At 55.5% G+C, this 15,632-nt stretch overlaps 1 protein-coding gene across 2 annotated transcripts in view; it reads right to left on the reverse strand.

The window, feature by feature from the left end:
* PLXNA1 (plexin A1) overlaps window positions 1-15,632 on the reverse strand; it is a 104,387-nt gene that overhangs the window by 30,866 nt on the left and 57,889 nt on the right. For both annotated transcript variants that reach the window (XM_034066458.1, XM_005142234.3), the window contains 6 exons: window positions 11,416-11,616; window positions 3,807-3,903; window positions 3,329-3,519; window positions 950-1,101; window positions 539-659; window positions 114-250 (listed from right to left, as the gene is read on the reverse strand). In XM_034066458.1, coding sequence (XP_033922349.1) covers window positions 114-250; window positions 539-659; window positions 950-1,101; window positions 3,329-3,519; window positions 3,807-3,903; window positions 11,416-11,616 — 899 coding nt within the window. The remainder of the gene's footprint in view (window positions 1-113; window positions 251-538; window positions 660-949; window positions 1,102-3,328; window positions 3,520-3,806; window positions 3,904-11,415; window positions 11,617-15,632) is intronic.

Raw genomic sequence — 15,632 nt, forward strand, 5'->3', positions numbered from 1 at the left:
CAGGTTTCAGGGGGATGCCTCCAGACACCCCCAGCACAGGTCCCTATGCAGGGGCTCTGCTGCCTCTGGAGGTGCCCTCTGCCCACCCTCATTGCCCTCCGTGCCCCTCTCACCATGAGAAAGCACAGGGCCGTCCGCCGATGGTGACGGAGACGTTGCTGCCGGCATTGAGGTGGCTGCCTTCGATGGCAATCCAGGTACCACCGGAGAGTGGACCCCGGGCTGGGATCACACGGGAGAAAGTGGGCGTCTGCCAAAGGAAAAGAGCATCCCTGGGGTCAGAAGGGCTGGGGACTGCAATCTGCATCCCTAAATAGCTTCATGAGGGGCTAAAGGAGACCCATGGGCCCAGCAGCAGTGCACAGGGCTAAGGGTGGCAGTGCCAGCAGTGGCAACCTTGGAGAGATTCAACCAGCATGACCCATCACCTGCCCAGAGCATCCCCACCTGCACCCCAGGGAAGTGGTGGCTCATCCTCCAACTGATCCACCCGGCATCACCTCCCTCCCATGGAGCCTGTCCCCAGCACAGGACCTACCACAAAGGTGAAGCTCTTGGGGGACGTGGCTCGGTAGCTGGGCGAGCAGTCACGGATGCACACTTCAACCCGCGCCTCATGGACCTTGCTCGGGCTGGCATCTCCAATCTCACACACGATCCTAAGGGATGCAGGGAAGGAGCGCTCAGTGTGTCCTGGCACTGAGGTGCTCCCTGTGTCACGCTGGGGATGGACTGGTTTCAGGAAGAGATGGATCTGACACCAACAAAGGTGCCAGCAGCTTCAGGAGCAACCCAGCTGGGGGCAGCTTCCCCAAAGCCTTTGAGCTCCTCCCAGGGCAACCACAACCAGCAGGCATTTCCTCCCCAGTTCAGCCCCATACGTTCAGCTTCCATGTGAGCACCAGCAGCCCTGTCCAGCCCATCGAGGTGATCCCCTTCAGACACTCACTGCTCAGCACTGATGTACTCGCTCTCGATGGGGATGCACATCACTTTGCCCACCCGAACGCCCCAGCGAACATCTTCAAACTTGAGGCCCAGGTTCTCGCCGGTGATGGTCAAACGGGTCCCTCCTTGCCTGGGGCCGGTCTCAGGGAACAGCTAGGAGAGAACAAGGCCCATCAGCCAAGGGAGCAGAGCCATGGGGATGCCCTGCATGGGCAGCCATGGGATGTGTGTTACTCCCCTACATCCACCCCTAAGGAGCAGACGGGAGATGATAAATCCCAACGCATCTGTAAGGAGCCCACAGAGGTGGAAAGACCTCCTGAATGGCAGCCACATCCATAAATCCCCCAAGGAACAAGCCAGGAGATGCCAGATGTGTCCAGGCAGACGGATGGGATTTAGACACCCCACTGCAGACACAATGGGAAGGAGACAGAGTGTTTCTGCACAGCCGCACTACAGCCATCACCTCCGGGGTTAACTACTGTCCTCTGGACTCACACTGCATGGAATGGGGGATCCAGTCCCTCTGCACACAGGCACCTGTGGGATGTGTTCTGGGATCAAAGCTGGGATCAGCACTTGGGGCCATGGAAGCAGCCACAACTTACAAGGCAAAACCCCTTGGGCTGCAGGGAACCACTGCTGCCTAAACCCAGCTCAGCAGTGCCCAAGGCCAGGATCAGAGCCCATTACAGCAGCTACCACCAGCATCAGGCTGGGGGCTCTCCCCAAACCCAGCTCCATCAGGAGGGTGTTTGTTTGGTGTTTCTAAATGAGGGTTGAAAGCTGCTCCCCATGTTCCTCCATGGCAGAGCTGATGAGAGCCACGCATCCAGGGGGAAATGAGCCCTGGAATGAAATCCCAGCATTGGCACCCAGCATGGGGAGGTCAGGGCTAAACAAGGAGGGAGCTGAGGATGAGAGCAGGGCTGCTCCAGCCTCCCTGTTCCCTTTCCACTCCTGAACTCCTGCCCCACAAACACCAATGCTTTCCTGCTCATTGATTTCACAGGGTCCTTTCACACCAACAAGCTCCAGTGGGCACGAGCAGGGGGTTCATTCCCAGCTCCAACAGCTACAGTAGAGCCAGGGGTTGACAATGGTGAGGGGTTCCCCCTTCCCAAGGGAAGGGATATTGCTCTTCAGGGTCACAGGACCCTGCAGAGGTTTGGAGGGGGCTTGTCCCCACCACAGAGCAATGGGTATGAGGTTCTTCACTCCAAGGGAGAAGAATCACTGTCATCTCCCAGCCCAGCAGCCATGAACACAGCAGCAGCCCAGAAGGATGGCCAGGAAGGAGGTTCCAGCTCCTCCTGAAACCACTGGATCATAGAATCCCAACCTGGTTTGGGTTGGAAGGGACCTCAAAGCTCCTCCAGTTCCAACCCCTGCCATGGGCAGGGACCCCTTCCACTGGAGCAGCTGCTCCAAGCCCCTGTGTCCAACCTGGCCTTGAACACTGCCAGGGATGGGGCAGCCACAGCTTCTCTGGGCACCCTCTGCCAGCGCCTCAGCACCCTCACAGGGAAGAGCTTCTGCCTAAGAGCTCATCTCAGTCTCCTCTCGGGCAGGTTAAAGCCGTTCCCCTTGGCCTGCAGGAGAAGAGGGGTTATGGGAAGCAGCAGGCAACAGGCAGGCTGCCGGAGGAGCATCACACCAACAGCTACACACATCCACACCAACCACCAGCTCTAAACGCACCGATACAGAGCAGCACCAAGCTCAAGACTAAAGGCTACCGGATCTTCTTGTGCTACACCTGCAGTCACTGCAGCATCTCACAGTGACTCAGGGCTGGAGAGCTGCTGCTGAGGCTCCCCTTACCCCCATGGCTGCTGCCCAGCACACCACAACACTGGCACAGAAAAAGGCACCACTCTCACTTCCAGCTTCCATCAGATAAGGCACTGAAACCCAAACAGACCAGATCCTGTGCTAAGACTCCAGTCATTAACACCAGTGAGGCCTCACCAGACATGGGTAAACAGAAGGTATCCAGCAGAAATACCCAGCAGTCCCTCCAGTGCGCTTGGAGCCCGGCCCAACGGGCATGTGAACATTAATATACACAGTGTTATTAAGCAAAGGTCATAACAGCTGTCAGGGAAGGGGGTGATGATGAACTACCAGCACTAGTGAGCACTGGGGAGCAGCAACCTGGATCTGCGGCTTTCCCAGGATCCTCCCGTCACGTGTAGAAGTGGTGGGAATCTCAGAGATGAGCCAGAAAACCAGTGCAAGGAGAGAGGATCTCAGCCCAAGAGGTGACCAGAGGTGTTTAGGACTGAACACCACACAGGTTTGGTTGCTGTGAGGTGCCACCAGAGAGCATCAACTGCATCCCCATCGCCCCGCAGCACGGAGCATCCCCTTGTACCTTGGTGATCTTGGGGTCGGTGCAGCGGCTGTTGCCGCTGGTGGCGTGCATCCAGCTGCTCTCATAGGCCAGGCAGTGCTGGCGCAGGGAGCAGCGCCGCTCCGACACGCACCAGCCGCACTCGAAGCGGGGGTCAGCCTTGAGGCACAGCCCGCAGCTCTCCCGCAATGCCGAGCACTTGTACAGGTGGGCTGCAAGGCAGGAGGAGAGACAGGGTCAGCACGGACCCCCCCACTCCTTCCCCATCCCACTGTGTGTGTGCCAGCAGCTCCCAAGGGAACACACCCCCAAGGGCAGGAGGTTCCTGAGCCCTTAACACCAAAGCTTCTTGATGAAAAGCCTCTTGTTTAACAAACCCACCTGATTGATGCATCCAGAGCATCACTGGTGCAAACTGCATCGGGGCTGGGGAGAGGGGTAGGCTGGAGACTGGGGAGTACGGGGCTGGTTTCCCATCCTGATCCCATCCCTCACTCACCCTGGATGTTCTGGGGGTTGTCGATGACGAAGTTCCCATTCCAGACCACGGACAAGTTGACTGGCAGGTCACTGATGTCGTTCCCTTCGTAGAAATACTGCAGGAGGGAGCAGAAGGAGTCAAACTGGTGAGGTAAAAGACCCCGGTGAGGCATAACCGCCCGTCATATGGATGTCCTTCATCAACCCAGAGGAGATGGATGGGGACCTGGTTCAGACCCCCTAGCTAGGGACAGGTCTAAGAGCAATGACCACAGCACATACAAACCAGTAGGCTGAACTGGCAAAACATACTAACAAGCAAAACAGAGGGTTTCTAAATAGACCCAAACCCCATTACGTCTGATCTGCCATGTAGGAAGGTGACACTGCTTTAGCAGACCCCAAACCAAGACCCCAACACCCGCTGCTGCCCAACGTACCCACCTCTGCTGCTCCTTCCAGTCTGGCCGGTGCCTCCTCTGCTCCCAAGCCACCCTTCCTGCCTGCCTATCAGTATTCCCTGCACAGCTGCCGCACGCCGGCGGAGTGGTTTAATCGATATGGAGGCAGGAAGGCAGTTGGAACCATCCCTGACAGCTAATGACCTCCTTCGGCAAGAGATTCCCCGCTCCTCGCCCAGGAAAATGACAGGCATGTCACGAGAGATTAAATGAATGATTCATGGGCTGCTGGAGTTTGTTAGGGAGCAGTGGATGCTCCGGCAGCGGCTCCAGCATCACCTTCCACAGCCCCGGTGCTGTACCTGGAGGAGGTGGCTTCAGCATCTCCTCCAGCACTGCCCCATAGAGCACATCTGCCCCCTGCCAGCACCAGGGACCACTTCAGGGGTCTGCTCTGCTCGACCCACAGGAGGCAGGGATGTGGCCCCAAAGGCAGCCAGCATGGCCACGAGGCTGTGGGAAGCAGGGGACACTTGGATCCTTCTCGCTATCAGAGCTGGGCCCTTCCTTGCTGAGTCTCTCCCATCATTGGCCATGGTCCAGCACCAGACATGGCACCAAAGTGGGGCATGTGCGCAGTGTGGGACATGGCTACAGCAACACCCTCCCTCAACCCTACAAGGCTCAAAGACAAAGACAAGCCTGGTCCTCGCTTACACCTCCACAGCTTTTGGCTTGTGCTCCTATGTTCACCCCACTCAAATGCAGGGTGAAGGACCCCAAAACACAGCTCTCCCCAGGAGGAAGGCTGATGCTGATCAACCCTATGCAGCAGTTTTAAGGCATAAAACATCGAGCTGCAAACTCAGCCCTTTCCTGAGCATCCATCATCTTCACACTATGTAAGAGCCCCATCGCCCCTCATCACAAAGCCTCTTGCAGTGTTTGCTTGGAAGACTTCAGCCACATCTCCATCACACACCACCTACAACCAGAGCCTCTCAGCAACATTCCCATCACCATGCATGGAAAGACAGAGACAAAACCACACTGGGAGTCTCCAAACCCATTCCCCTTCCCCTATCCTCCACCCACCCAAAGATATCCCAGGCAGGACCACGACAAGGAGCCAGCCGGACCCAGAGCATGGAGCAGAGGGAGCATGTGCTGGGAACAGAGAGAGAAGTGGCGGAGCAGGATTCAGCAGCGAGGAGCCACGTGGCAGTGTAAGTGAAATTGGCATTTTCAATTTGTACTCTGACATGTCTCATTTGGGGCCCTGGCATCTCGGGAAGGCATCCAGGCTGCGGCTGTCCAAAACACTTATTTGCATCTCTCTGCCCCGGCTGCTTTTGGAAATTAGTTCTTCTGGGAGGTGGGAAGGAGGAAGAAGAATAGAAGGGGGGGAGAGGGAAGGAGGGAGAGCATTAACTCTCCATGTGCCAGCCCAACAGTGTGATTGCACAAGAGATGGTATTCCTCTGGGGAAGGAAGGCGTGATGAGGATGCTGCATTTGTGGAGCTGGAGCAGGCAGGACTGGGCGCAGGGAAGCAGCAGGAGGCATCACCCCGGCTGGGATCACCAAGGGAACCTGGGTATCAATGAATAACATGTCCATCAGCAGCCCTGCAAACAGGCAGCGTGTCCATGGCTTGGATGCTGTTATGGTCCCTGTAGGATGCTGGAGCTGGAGTCATGGCTCAGCTGTGTGCAGGCAGAAGATGAGGGCTCAGCCCTCATGGACACTGAGGTCCATCAGATCCTCTCTGATTTCCGAAGTATCTCTTCTTTTGAAGGATGTTTTCCTATGCCCTGTTTTCAGCTGTGGGAAGCAGGAAGGTGCCCTCTCCACCCACAAGACAGGAGGTAGCAACCAAACCACAGCAAAGCAGCAGCCACTTCCTAGCCCTGAAGGTCCCACAGCCAGCAGGGATCAGACAGGATCAGGAAGGGGGGTGCTTAACAATCTGTCCATCCCATGGGATCCAGCACACAGAGAGCCAGCAGGTCCCATCACACTGGCTCCTCCCTGCTTCTAGCTAACATGGAGCTAAACACCCATTAAATACTTAACTGCTATTAACTTCTGGTTAATCAATCACCATAGCTGGCAGCAATCCGGGATAAGCCATGGGAGGGGATGCCAGGGCGGGTGTCAGCACGGGGATGGATGTACCTACCCTGCAGTGCTGCTGTCAGACACCTTCCACCCTACAGAGGTGCCCAGCACCCTCTGGCTGTGTCAAAGGATGATGTGCCATGATGCTGCCATGAGGCTGAGTTATAGGAAAGGGATGTTTTCTCTGGGAGCAAAATAAACCAGGCACAGCCCCAAGAGCAGACCCATGGTGCCCGAAAGACAAGCATTGTCAAGCAGCACTGGCCACAGAAGGGGATGGGGGAAAGGATGTCACCGAGTGAGTCAGCTTGGCTCCTTACCTAGCCCAGTCAGCCTCACTGCCCTCCCTGGAAGGTGCCTACAAGGCGAGGGTGGAAGAGCTGATGGAAGACGGGACATGCCACCAGCCTGGATATGGCTATTCCCAGATGAAATGGATGTCGTTTGGACAAGAGGACTCCTTGCTAAGCCTTTCTCAAGGCAATTTATCCAAAACTTATCTCAGGCAGCTTAACAGAATCACAGATTGGTTTGGGTTGGAAAGGACCTTGAGCTCATCCAGCTCCAACCCCTGCCACAGGCAGGGACCCCTTCCACTGGAGCAGCTGCTCCAAGCCCCTATGTCCAACCTGGCCTTGAACACTGCCAGGGATGGGGCAGCCACAGCTTCTCTGGGCACCCTGTGCCAGCGCCTCAGCACCCTCACATCTTCCCAAGTAACAGCCAACAACCTCATGTGCTCCTCCCATCCCCAACTCTCACTCTCACCCCAGGTGGGGATGCCACCAGCCCAGCACACTGCAAGAGCCATGGGTACCCTATAGCCATCACACACAATCTGGGCATCCAGCAAGAGGGGCGCCTCCACTGCCCTCTGTGAGCAATCCCATACATCCAAACTTCCCTCGCATCCCCCACTCTTTCCCATCTGCACCATCCCCCTGGGCTGCATTTCTGGAGGAGGGCTCGGGCTGCAGCTGTGTCCTATTTTCCTGTAGTTGATGACCTCAACTCCTTCCCCGCACTACGGGGACGGCAGTAATGTACATCGCGTCTCGCCAGGGCTCAACTGCAATTCATCATTATTTTATCTGCTGGAATTTAATTGGATCCTATCAAACTCTCCTGATACTCCCTTTTCACTTTAAACACTGCTGCAGGAAAGATAAATGCAGGCAGCGCCAGGACCGAGAACATGGCTTTGTTGGAGAATGGGCTCCAATCCTGCTTCCCTCTCCATAGCTGGTTAATTAGAGATGCCTTTATTGGAGGTGTGAGGCACTGGGAGCAGGGCACGTGTGTATGATTTATGTTCTTCCATAAATACACTCCAGGCCTAGTAGAACACTGTCATGCACACAACAGCACAACTGGATAGGAACGCTTGGCCTCTCATTCTGGATCTCCTTTTGCTCCTTTCACATACATCTCCTCCCTTCCTCCCCAGTCACACACAAGCTCCTTTGCCTGCATTCCTTCTGCCCAAAGTTTGGCAGGGTGGAAGTGAGGACCTGAAACCCTGGGAATACGTCAGAGCAACACCCACAGTAAAGAAATACCCAGAAAACATAACTCTACTAGGTCCTGCATTCCCACATCCGTGCCTGGGGTACCCCAGTCTCAGCATCCGCACTGGGTACCACTCACACACCCACCCTGCTCTGCACCCACATCACTTTGTCATGGGATAAGATGCTGTTGAGTGAGCATCCCAAGTGGATCCCAGCCAGAGGGGAGTGAACTCCAAAGCCACAGCCCAAATGGGTGGATAGGATGGTCTGTCCATGGGGATCAGTAAGGAAGGAGCCAGGGAGGTGACACAGCTGCTCCTCACCACGCAGGGCTTTGGGTAAGAGGAAAGGGAAATAACTGAGGCGTGAGGCTTAATTTAAAGTGCTGAGACGACAAACTCCAATGCTCATGGAAAGGAGATCAGGGGTTCTTCCTATTTTTACATTTAAAGGGAAAGAGCAGCTCTGGGGCTATTTCAGCCTTAAGAGGGACATTCTGGAGGGTAAAACCCAAACTCTTGGCAGTGAGAAACATCCAAGGCCAGGACTAAATGGGATGAAGTCCAAGGTTAGAAGCAGCTCTGGATGCACTGTGGTACCTCCCAACAGCAAAACTGCTTACTTTTTGCAGCATTCAGAAGGACGAACCCCATTGAGGGATGGCAGATGGGAAAGAATGGGCCAAGGCAGGGATGCTGGGAAAACAAAACTCAAGTGGCATAACCTGCACAGTTTAAGGCCTGTGACCATCCCTCCATCCTCCGCTGCAAGAAGCAAGCCTGGAAATGTCTGCTTCCAGAAGATTATAACTAATCAGTTAACAAGCAAACCCCAGTTTATTTGCAAAGAATCCCATTTTCTTCGGCTCGCCTTTCTTTTTGCTTCCTTACAATGCACATGGAAAACCTTTCAGGTTGCTTTCCTCTTGGAGAGCAAAAACAGAGCAAAGTGAGGAGGCAGAAAAGGCTTCTTTCTGGTGGGATGATGGGGAACACCAGGCCTGGTCTCCCTTCAGTTTGCTGGAGATCTATTGGGTGTCTCAAACAATGTTTATAGGCAACACTCAAACCTTAATGAATGGCCTGCTGAATATTTAACCAAGATGTCCTTTCTTCAAAGCCTAACAAGTCATTGGAGTTTGACAAGCACTAAAACTAAACAAAAGACAAAGAGTTTTAAGCAGGCTTGACTTATTATCCCTTCCATTCACGCGGGATTTAGGAAAGCATCCCTAATTCCACAGAGTAATTAACCTCTTGTTTAGATCCCATTGAACTCCTGGAAACAAAAGTGTGCTTAAATGCCTTTCAGAGGAGAGGACATCCATCCCTCACTTGCTGGCTGGGTGTCATCCCGCCCTGCTTCCCCACAGCCCTAAAACCCTATCCCAAGGGATGAACTGTGACGGAAGAACGCAGCGGGTCAAGGGTGGGTGATGGTGCGGGAGCACAAGGCGCTACCAAGCAGCCAGATGGACCGCAAGAAAAGACGTGGAGGAGACAACCATCACCCGAGTGTGAACGCGAATCCCCCACCGCAGAACACAGCCTGGCTGAATGCCCTCAAACGTTAAAGCAGACCCTGAAAGCAAGACAGCTCCTCTGAAGCCAAAGCTGTCTTCTGCCGTCTGTGATGACACGTCTCCTGCCTGACACCACGGCCCCATCAAGCTGCTGCCATCCACTCCTGCGCCCACGACACCTCCCATGCACCATCCATCCCGTTTGCTCCATGTTCAGGGCATTCCTGGTGATTTCCAGGTCAAATATACACCACTGCCAGCTCAATATGGGGACCATAGGGCAGGTAGGCACAGCTTAAGCTGCCCTTTCCCTTTGGAGAAGGGCTGCAGAGCCCATGCAGATCATGACACCAGTGCCTCTCTGCTCTGCACCCAGCCAGGGTCCCTGCTGGAATCTGGGACAAAGAGGCCACGTTTTTTCCACACTCTGCATGAGGACAATGGCTCCTCCAGCCCATGTCCACCCACAGGCATGGACACAGTGCAGAACAACCCTCAGATGACCAAGCAGGTACCTGATGTACCCAAGCCTTCTGCTGGGACACAAATGGCTCAGCTGACCCCCAAGAAACCTCTCACACAGCTGTGATAGACACAGAGCAGCCAAGCTGGGGTACCAGCAACAGCAAGACCCCAGGATCCCCACCACCATCATGGCTCTTGGCACACACATCCATCATGCTCCCCTTGAAGCATTAACACCAAGCCATACAGGCAGTGGACAAAACTGGGTCTGGGAGCAGACCTGCATGATGGCAAGGACCACGATCCACAAAAGGGACCAGCAGCCAAGCCAGCTCCCCTGAGCAGCTCTCCATCTGCACGCTTTTCTTCCCTAAACACAGCAGCAAGAAGACAAACCTTTGCTTAAGCTGCCTCAATAGTGGCTCATTGCAGCAGAGCCCTGCAGACTCCACACGGGTCCTGCTGCTTGCACTTTGGTGCTGCTGCCTGCATCCATCTCCAAGACCAAGCATGGACCAATAACAACATTTCCAGGTAGCAGCTCAGGACAAGGAGCATTTCAGCTCATCACCAACTGCCTGCTGCCAAGGGCAAGCCCTGGAACTACAGCATCCCCAGGCACTGGTGCCCAGGGCAGGATGCAGCGACTCGGAATGCTCCTCCTGCCCAAAGGCTCCACATCCCTGTGAGCACAGGAGGAGAGAGGGAGCCAGGGCCCATCTTTAACAGCCTCTAAATGTCACATGTGCCACCAAAGGACAGGGGAGCAGGGCTCAGTGCTGGTGTTAGGCTGCAAATGAGCTTTCACTGTGTGAGTGATGGAAAACAAATTTTGAAAGGATTAAATGGGAAGGAGAAGGGAGGGCCGGGCCCCATGCGGATGAGCGCAGGTCAGTGCAGAGCTAAGGAACACTGTGGGGCTCTTAACACCCTGGGTTGGGTTTGCTGGTGGGCCTGGGGCCCCCTGTATAGGATTGCTGTATAGAAGGGGCACAAAACAGCTCAGCAAGGGGTCACCAAACAGCCTCTTGCTTAGGGATAAGGCAGACAGAGCTGCAGGGAGCAGGAGCAGAGGCGATGCACCACAGATGCAGGGATGGGTGGGAGCTGGGAATGGCTGGGGGCAGTAGGGAGGAGGGAAGTGCTCTGGGACCAGCAGCACGCAGGGCAGGGTGCACACAGTGTGACACTGAGAAGGTGTTAGCTCAATCCTGCCTGTAAAGAGGAATGGCTTGGTGTCAGGGGAAGCAAGAGAAGGCAGGGAGAAGGGGAGGCAAGGCTGCGGCATGTCCGGGCCAGCTGGCTCCAGCCCAGGCAACTTTCTTCAGCATCCCAAAGCCAATTTCCTTGGAAGTGCTCCTAAACCCTGGCAGCTTCCTTAAGGCAGCTCTGGCATTGATCCCATCCGGAATGACCCAGAGCAGCGGCCTCTACATGCACTTGGGGGAAGGGGAGAGGACCCCACTTCACACCACATAAGCACCAGCAACCTCCCATTACCCGCCCATGGGAGAGCAAACCCCTCCCCACCCACACAGGCAGGTCCTGGGGCAGGGCAGGGAGGAGCAGCCCCCAAACAACGTCGAATCGGGTCCCATCCTGCACTCACCGAGGTGTTCTGGCACTGGATGCTGGTGCTGTTGAAGCGCAGGGCAGTGACACGCGTGGTGCTGCCGGGGATGTGGAAGATGCACTCGTAGTTGCGCTGCCCGGACTGTGGCTGTGGCAGGTTCTTGGCTGTCAGGGTGATGGGTTTCACCACCCCAACGGGGATGTAGATCTGGGTGGAGGGCAGGATCTGGGGGCAGTCCTGTAAAGGGAACAAGGGGCTCATGATGAGGGGGGAGCACCACACAGACCCCAGTGCCCTGAGATCCCCCCCTGCTTGGCAAGCTCAAAAGCAGGCTGTGAAACAGCACCCTGAGTAAAGCCTTAAGTGCAGCCAACCCCAAAGCATCTCACGGCTGCTCTGACCAAAGCCCCAAAGACAGGAAGGGAGAGCCCAGAGGAAAATGATGGCAGGGTTGTGGGGTGTTTTTAACAGCTTGGGTTGATCCAGGTGGGAGATGGGGAGAGGATTCAGCTGTGGGACCTGCACACATGTAGGCAGAATGACTGGTAACGAGATGGGCTGTAATTCCACTATTGCAGTCAGTAGGTTTCAGGGTTAACACCCATTGGGCCGTGCATTGTGAGGCTCTCTCAGGGTTCTTGTTTCCCTTACAGCCTCCATCTCCTTTTCCAGGTGGACAGAAAAGCCTTTTGCCCCTTTGATGCAGCAATGCAGCTCTGCAGTGTTGCAGAGAACCTGCTCTGCAGCGGATGCTGCTGCTGTTGCTTCTACCTGTGGCCAGCTCAAAGCAGCATCACCCCAGCTTACAGGCTGCCCAGGGGACAAAGCCTCCAGCCAGGGGATGCTGGTGAGGCCAAGGGGAGCAAGGCAAGGGGCTCAGCATCACCCCACCAGCTCTGATGCTCCCAAGGGAAGGAGCATCCTTTAACAGCCATGGGCTCCTTGCTGCTCCCATGAACCTGGGGTGCAAAGCACAGGGGAGCAGGACAACACAAATAAATGAGCTCAGGCAGCAGCAGAGCCCCACAGCCCCATTGGGTGTCAGCAGCAACAAGAGCCTGGTGCAATCCCAGGCTGGCTCTGCTGAGCAGGATGGAACACATGCACCTATGGCAGTGTCTCTGGGAAGAAATAACATCCCGGGGGGGAATAACAAGGAGCTGCTGTGAGAACACAATCAGCAGCAGCAATACACAGGCACCCACTGCTCTTCAAAGGGTGGCAATGGGGCTGTAAGGGCAGCTCTCACCCCAAGGCTACTGGTAGCCACACACGGCCAATGCTGCCTGACTGCCTCCTGCCACTCACAGCGAGCCAGGCTGGACCCCAAGCAGCACTGGGCTGTGTAACAGCTATAGTATTAATCTAACTTTTAAACGATGCAGAGAAACTAGACAGAAATTGCTTCATTTAGCAAATATTGACCAAAAAACCCAACTCGTTTCACTCTAAGTTTTCTGTTCTTCATAGAATTCCAGACTGGTTTGGGTTGGAAGGGAACTTAAAGCTCATCCAGCTCCAGTCCCTGCCATGGGCAGGGACACCTTCCCCTAGAGCAGCTTACTCCAAGCCCCTGTGTCCAACCTGGCCTTGAACACAGGGATGGGGCAGCCACAGGTGGGGGCAGGCAGGGATGCGGACAGGGATGTGTGCAGCAGGGCTCATTTTGCTGACTCACAGCTTGAAGGAGCCCCCCCAGTATCTCTCATGCTTCACATCTGCCGGCAGAGACGACTCATCCAGCAGCAATTTCACCCCATGCTCAGGCAGGAAGCACCTGGTGCTGGTGGGCGCCGCGTGCCCAGGCACTGGGACAATTCACTTCCCCTACCCCAGCACTTGCATCCCTTGGGAATGCTCTGACAGCCCATAGAGCTCTGCATCCTGCCGCAACCAGCCTCCCCCGGCACAGCTCCAGCTGCCAGGAGCCATGAAGGAATGGGACAGGCAGAAAAGCAGCATCCGGACACACAGACACATTCCCCAACATGGCACAACTCAGATTTTCACCATTAAAACTGTTTTTCTGGCTGGATGACACCATGACAAGGGTGTCCAGGTTTGCCTGGGAAGGTTGAGAGCTTTAGAGCCATGCTGCAACTGCTGTGGTTGGGTGTTTTTGGCAGGTCCCAGCTCCAGCCACAAGGCTGGGCCATCAGCAGATGGGGATAAAGGAATCTGGGGCTGGTTCCTTTATCCTCAGCCATTCCCACTGGTGGGGGTATCACAGAATCCCAGCCTGGTTTGGGTTGGAAGGGACCTTAAAGCTCATCCACTTCCAACCCCCTATCACAGGCAGGGACACCTTCCACTGGAGCAGCTTGCTCCAAGCCCCTGTGTCCAACCTTGCCAATGAAGAACAAACACACTGAAGCAGCTTAGACTGAACCAACACACTTGGTTCCCAACACATTTGGTTCCCCTCTGCAGCAGCAAGGACTATCACAGGAGAGCAGCTTTTTGGGGTGGGACACTCCAGCATCCATCCCTGATCACCCCAGGCCACTGCTGGACACCACAAGCAGGGAAAAGACAATGACAACCTGTGCTGCTTCATCATCCCTTCCCCAGCCCCACATCATGGAGCCAGCCAAGGGCAGGGTGCTCTCCAGAGCTCAGGCTTCAAAGCCACAGCAGTCATCAGGCAGGGACATCCTTCCTGCTGCCTTCATTCTCAGGCACATTTACATGAGTGCTGGCTTCTATCCACGCCCCATTCCTGCCCTGCCACCCCCGGAAATCCAGGTTAACATTCCCGGCATTCCCAAGACAGTGCCAGTGGTCACTCTCTATGTTTCCCTACAAAACAGCCACTTTCCCACCCAGGAAACGGCGGTGAACCACCCATGGGAATCAGCAGAGACACTGAGCACTGCTCTCAGTGCCCACCACGCTCCAGCCAACACACACAGACCAAACCCTCCTTAAAATAAACTTCCCAGTCAGACTTCCTCCCACAGAGAGGATGGGGATGGACATCTACCATTAACGTGTCTGGTGGCACCAAGCCCCTGACCCACCACACCACCCTGCTGGGGACCAGGAGGGATGGGGATGGATGGGATGTCTCATCCCAGCCCAGACACGCAGCCCGCAGCAGCTGCTCCGAGGCTGTCTCAGCATCCCCTGCAGGAAGAGCTGAAGCCACACCAATGTGCAAACAGGCTCCAAAACCTCAACCCGGGCACGGCTCCAGGTCCCAGTGTGGCCGGGAGGTCTGCTGGGGGACACCCTGCCATGCTGGGAAGCGACATGGATTCCCAAGAGGCTGGCTGAGGGAAAAGCAGCACGTGTCCCATTGACAACACCGCTGGGGGTACAGCCTGGTGGAGCTGTACCAGCAGCTCCCCATGTCCTCAGTGAGGAGAAAGGGCAGAGCAGAGCCGCTGGGATGCAGTGGTCTGGACACCATGTGTCTGGAGAAGCAGCACCAGGGCTGGATGGAAGCGCAGCCTCAGGAGCAGGCTGCAGGATGCTGGGAACAGGCTGATCCGCTGCTGGGCTGCTGTAGGGCACAACCAGGAGAGAACAGCTCCTTCTGATCTCTCATGTTACTGAATCCTCCTGGCTTGGTGGGTACCCCATGTTCAGGCAAGGTCAACCCATCCCAAAGGAGCAGGGAAGCCAGGCAGGGCTCATCCGCAGTACATGCAACTGGAAACACAAGTTCAACCGGAGCTCTCTTCCAGGGCAGGGATGGAGGAGAAACTCCTTCCCAAAACATTCCCTTCAGGATGCGAATGAGCACTTCCTACAGAGCCAATGGTTGCTCACCAGACCCAACCCAAGGACCAGTGAGGCCACCCACAGGCTGGGGACACTCAGACCCCCATAAGCACCCTGTCAGTGACAGGTTTCCCACTGGATGGCATGGATGTGTGCAAGGATGAACCTCCCCCCCCACCCAGGAATATGCATCTGAGATTAAGAAGTTGTGAGGTGCAGCAGAGCAGTTTGCTTTACAGATTTCAACCTTCCCCCCTCTGGAAACAAGTTGTTCTGCAGTGACAGCTCAAGCTTGCTCCCTTCAGAAGCATCAAAGGAAAATGCTTTGGTGTCTCTGCCTTTGGTTTTCCTTTCATTCAACCTCAAGTGCTCTGGGCTGTGCCTGGCTCCCCAAGCAGCCTCTCTGCAGCCACACAGCCTTTTCCCACCAGCACACTGTCCCATCCCATCCTCACTGCTTCCCAGGCAGTCCCAGCACCCCCAGGCAAGGCGGTGGGAAAGGTTTCCAAAGAGGTTTTCCCTCTTCC

Source organism: Melopsittacus undulatus, chromosome 9, assembly GCF_012275295.1.
Source record: "Melopsittacus undulatus isolate bMelUnd1 chromosome 9, bMelUnd1.mat.Z, whole genome shotgun sequence".
Classification (NCBI taxonomy): domain Eukaryota; kingdom Metazoa; phylum Chordata; class Aves; order Psittaciformes; family Psittaculidae; genus Melopsittacus; species Melopsittacus undulatus.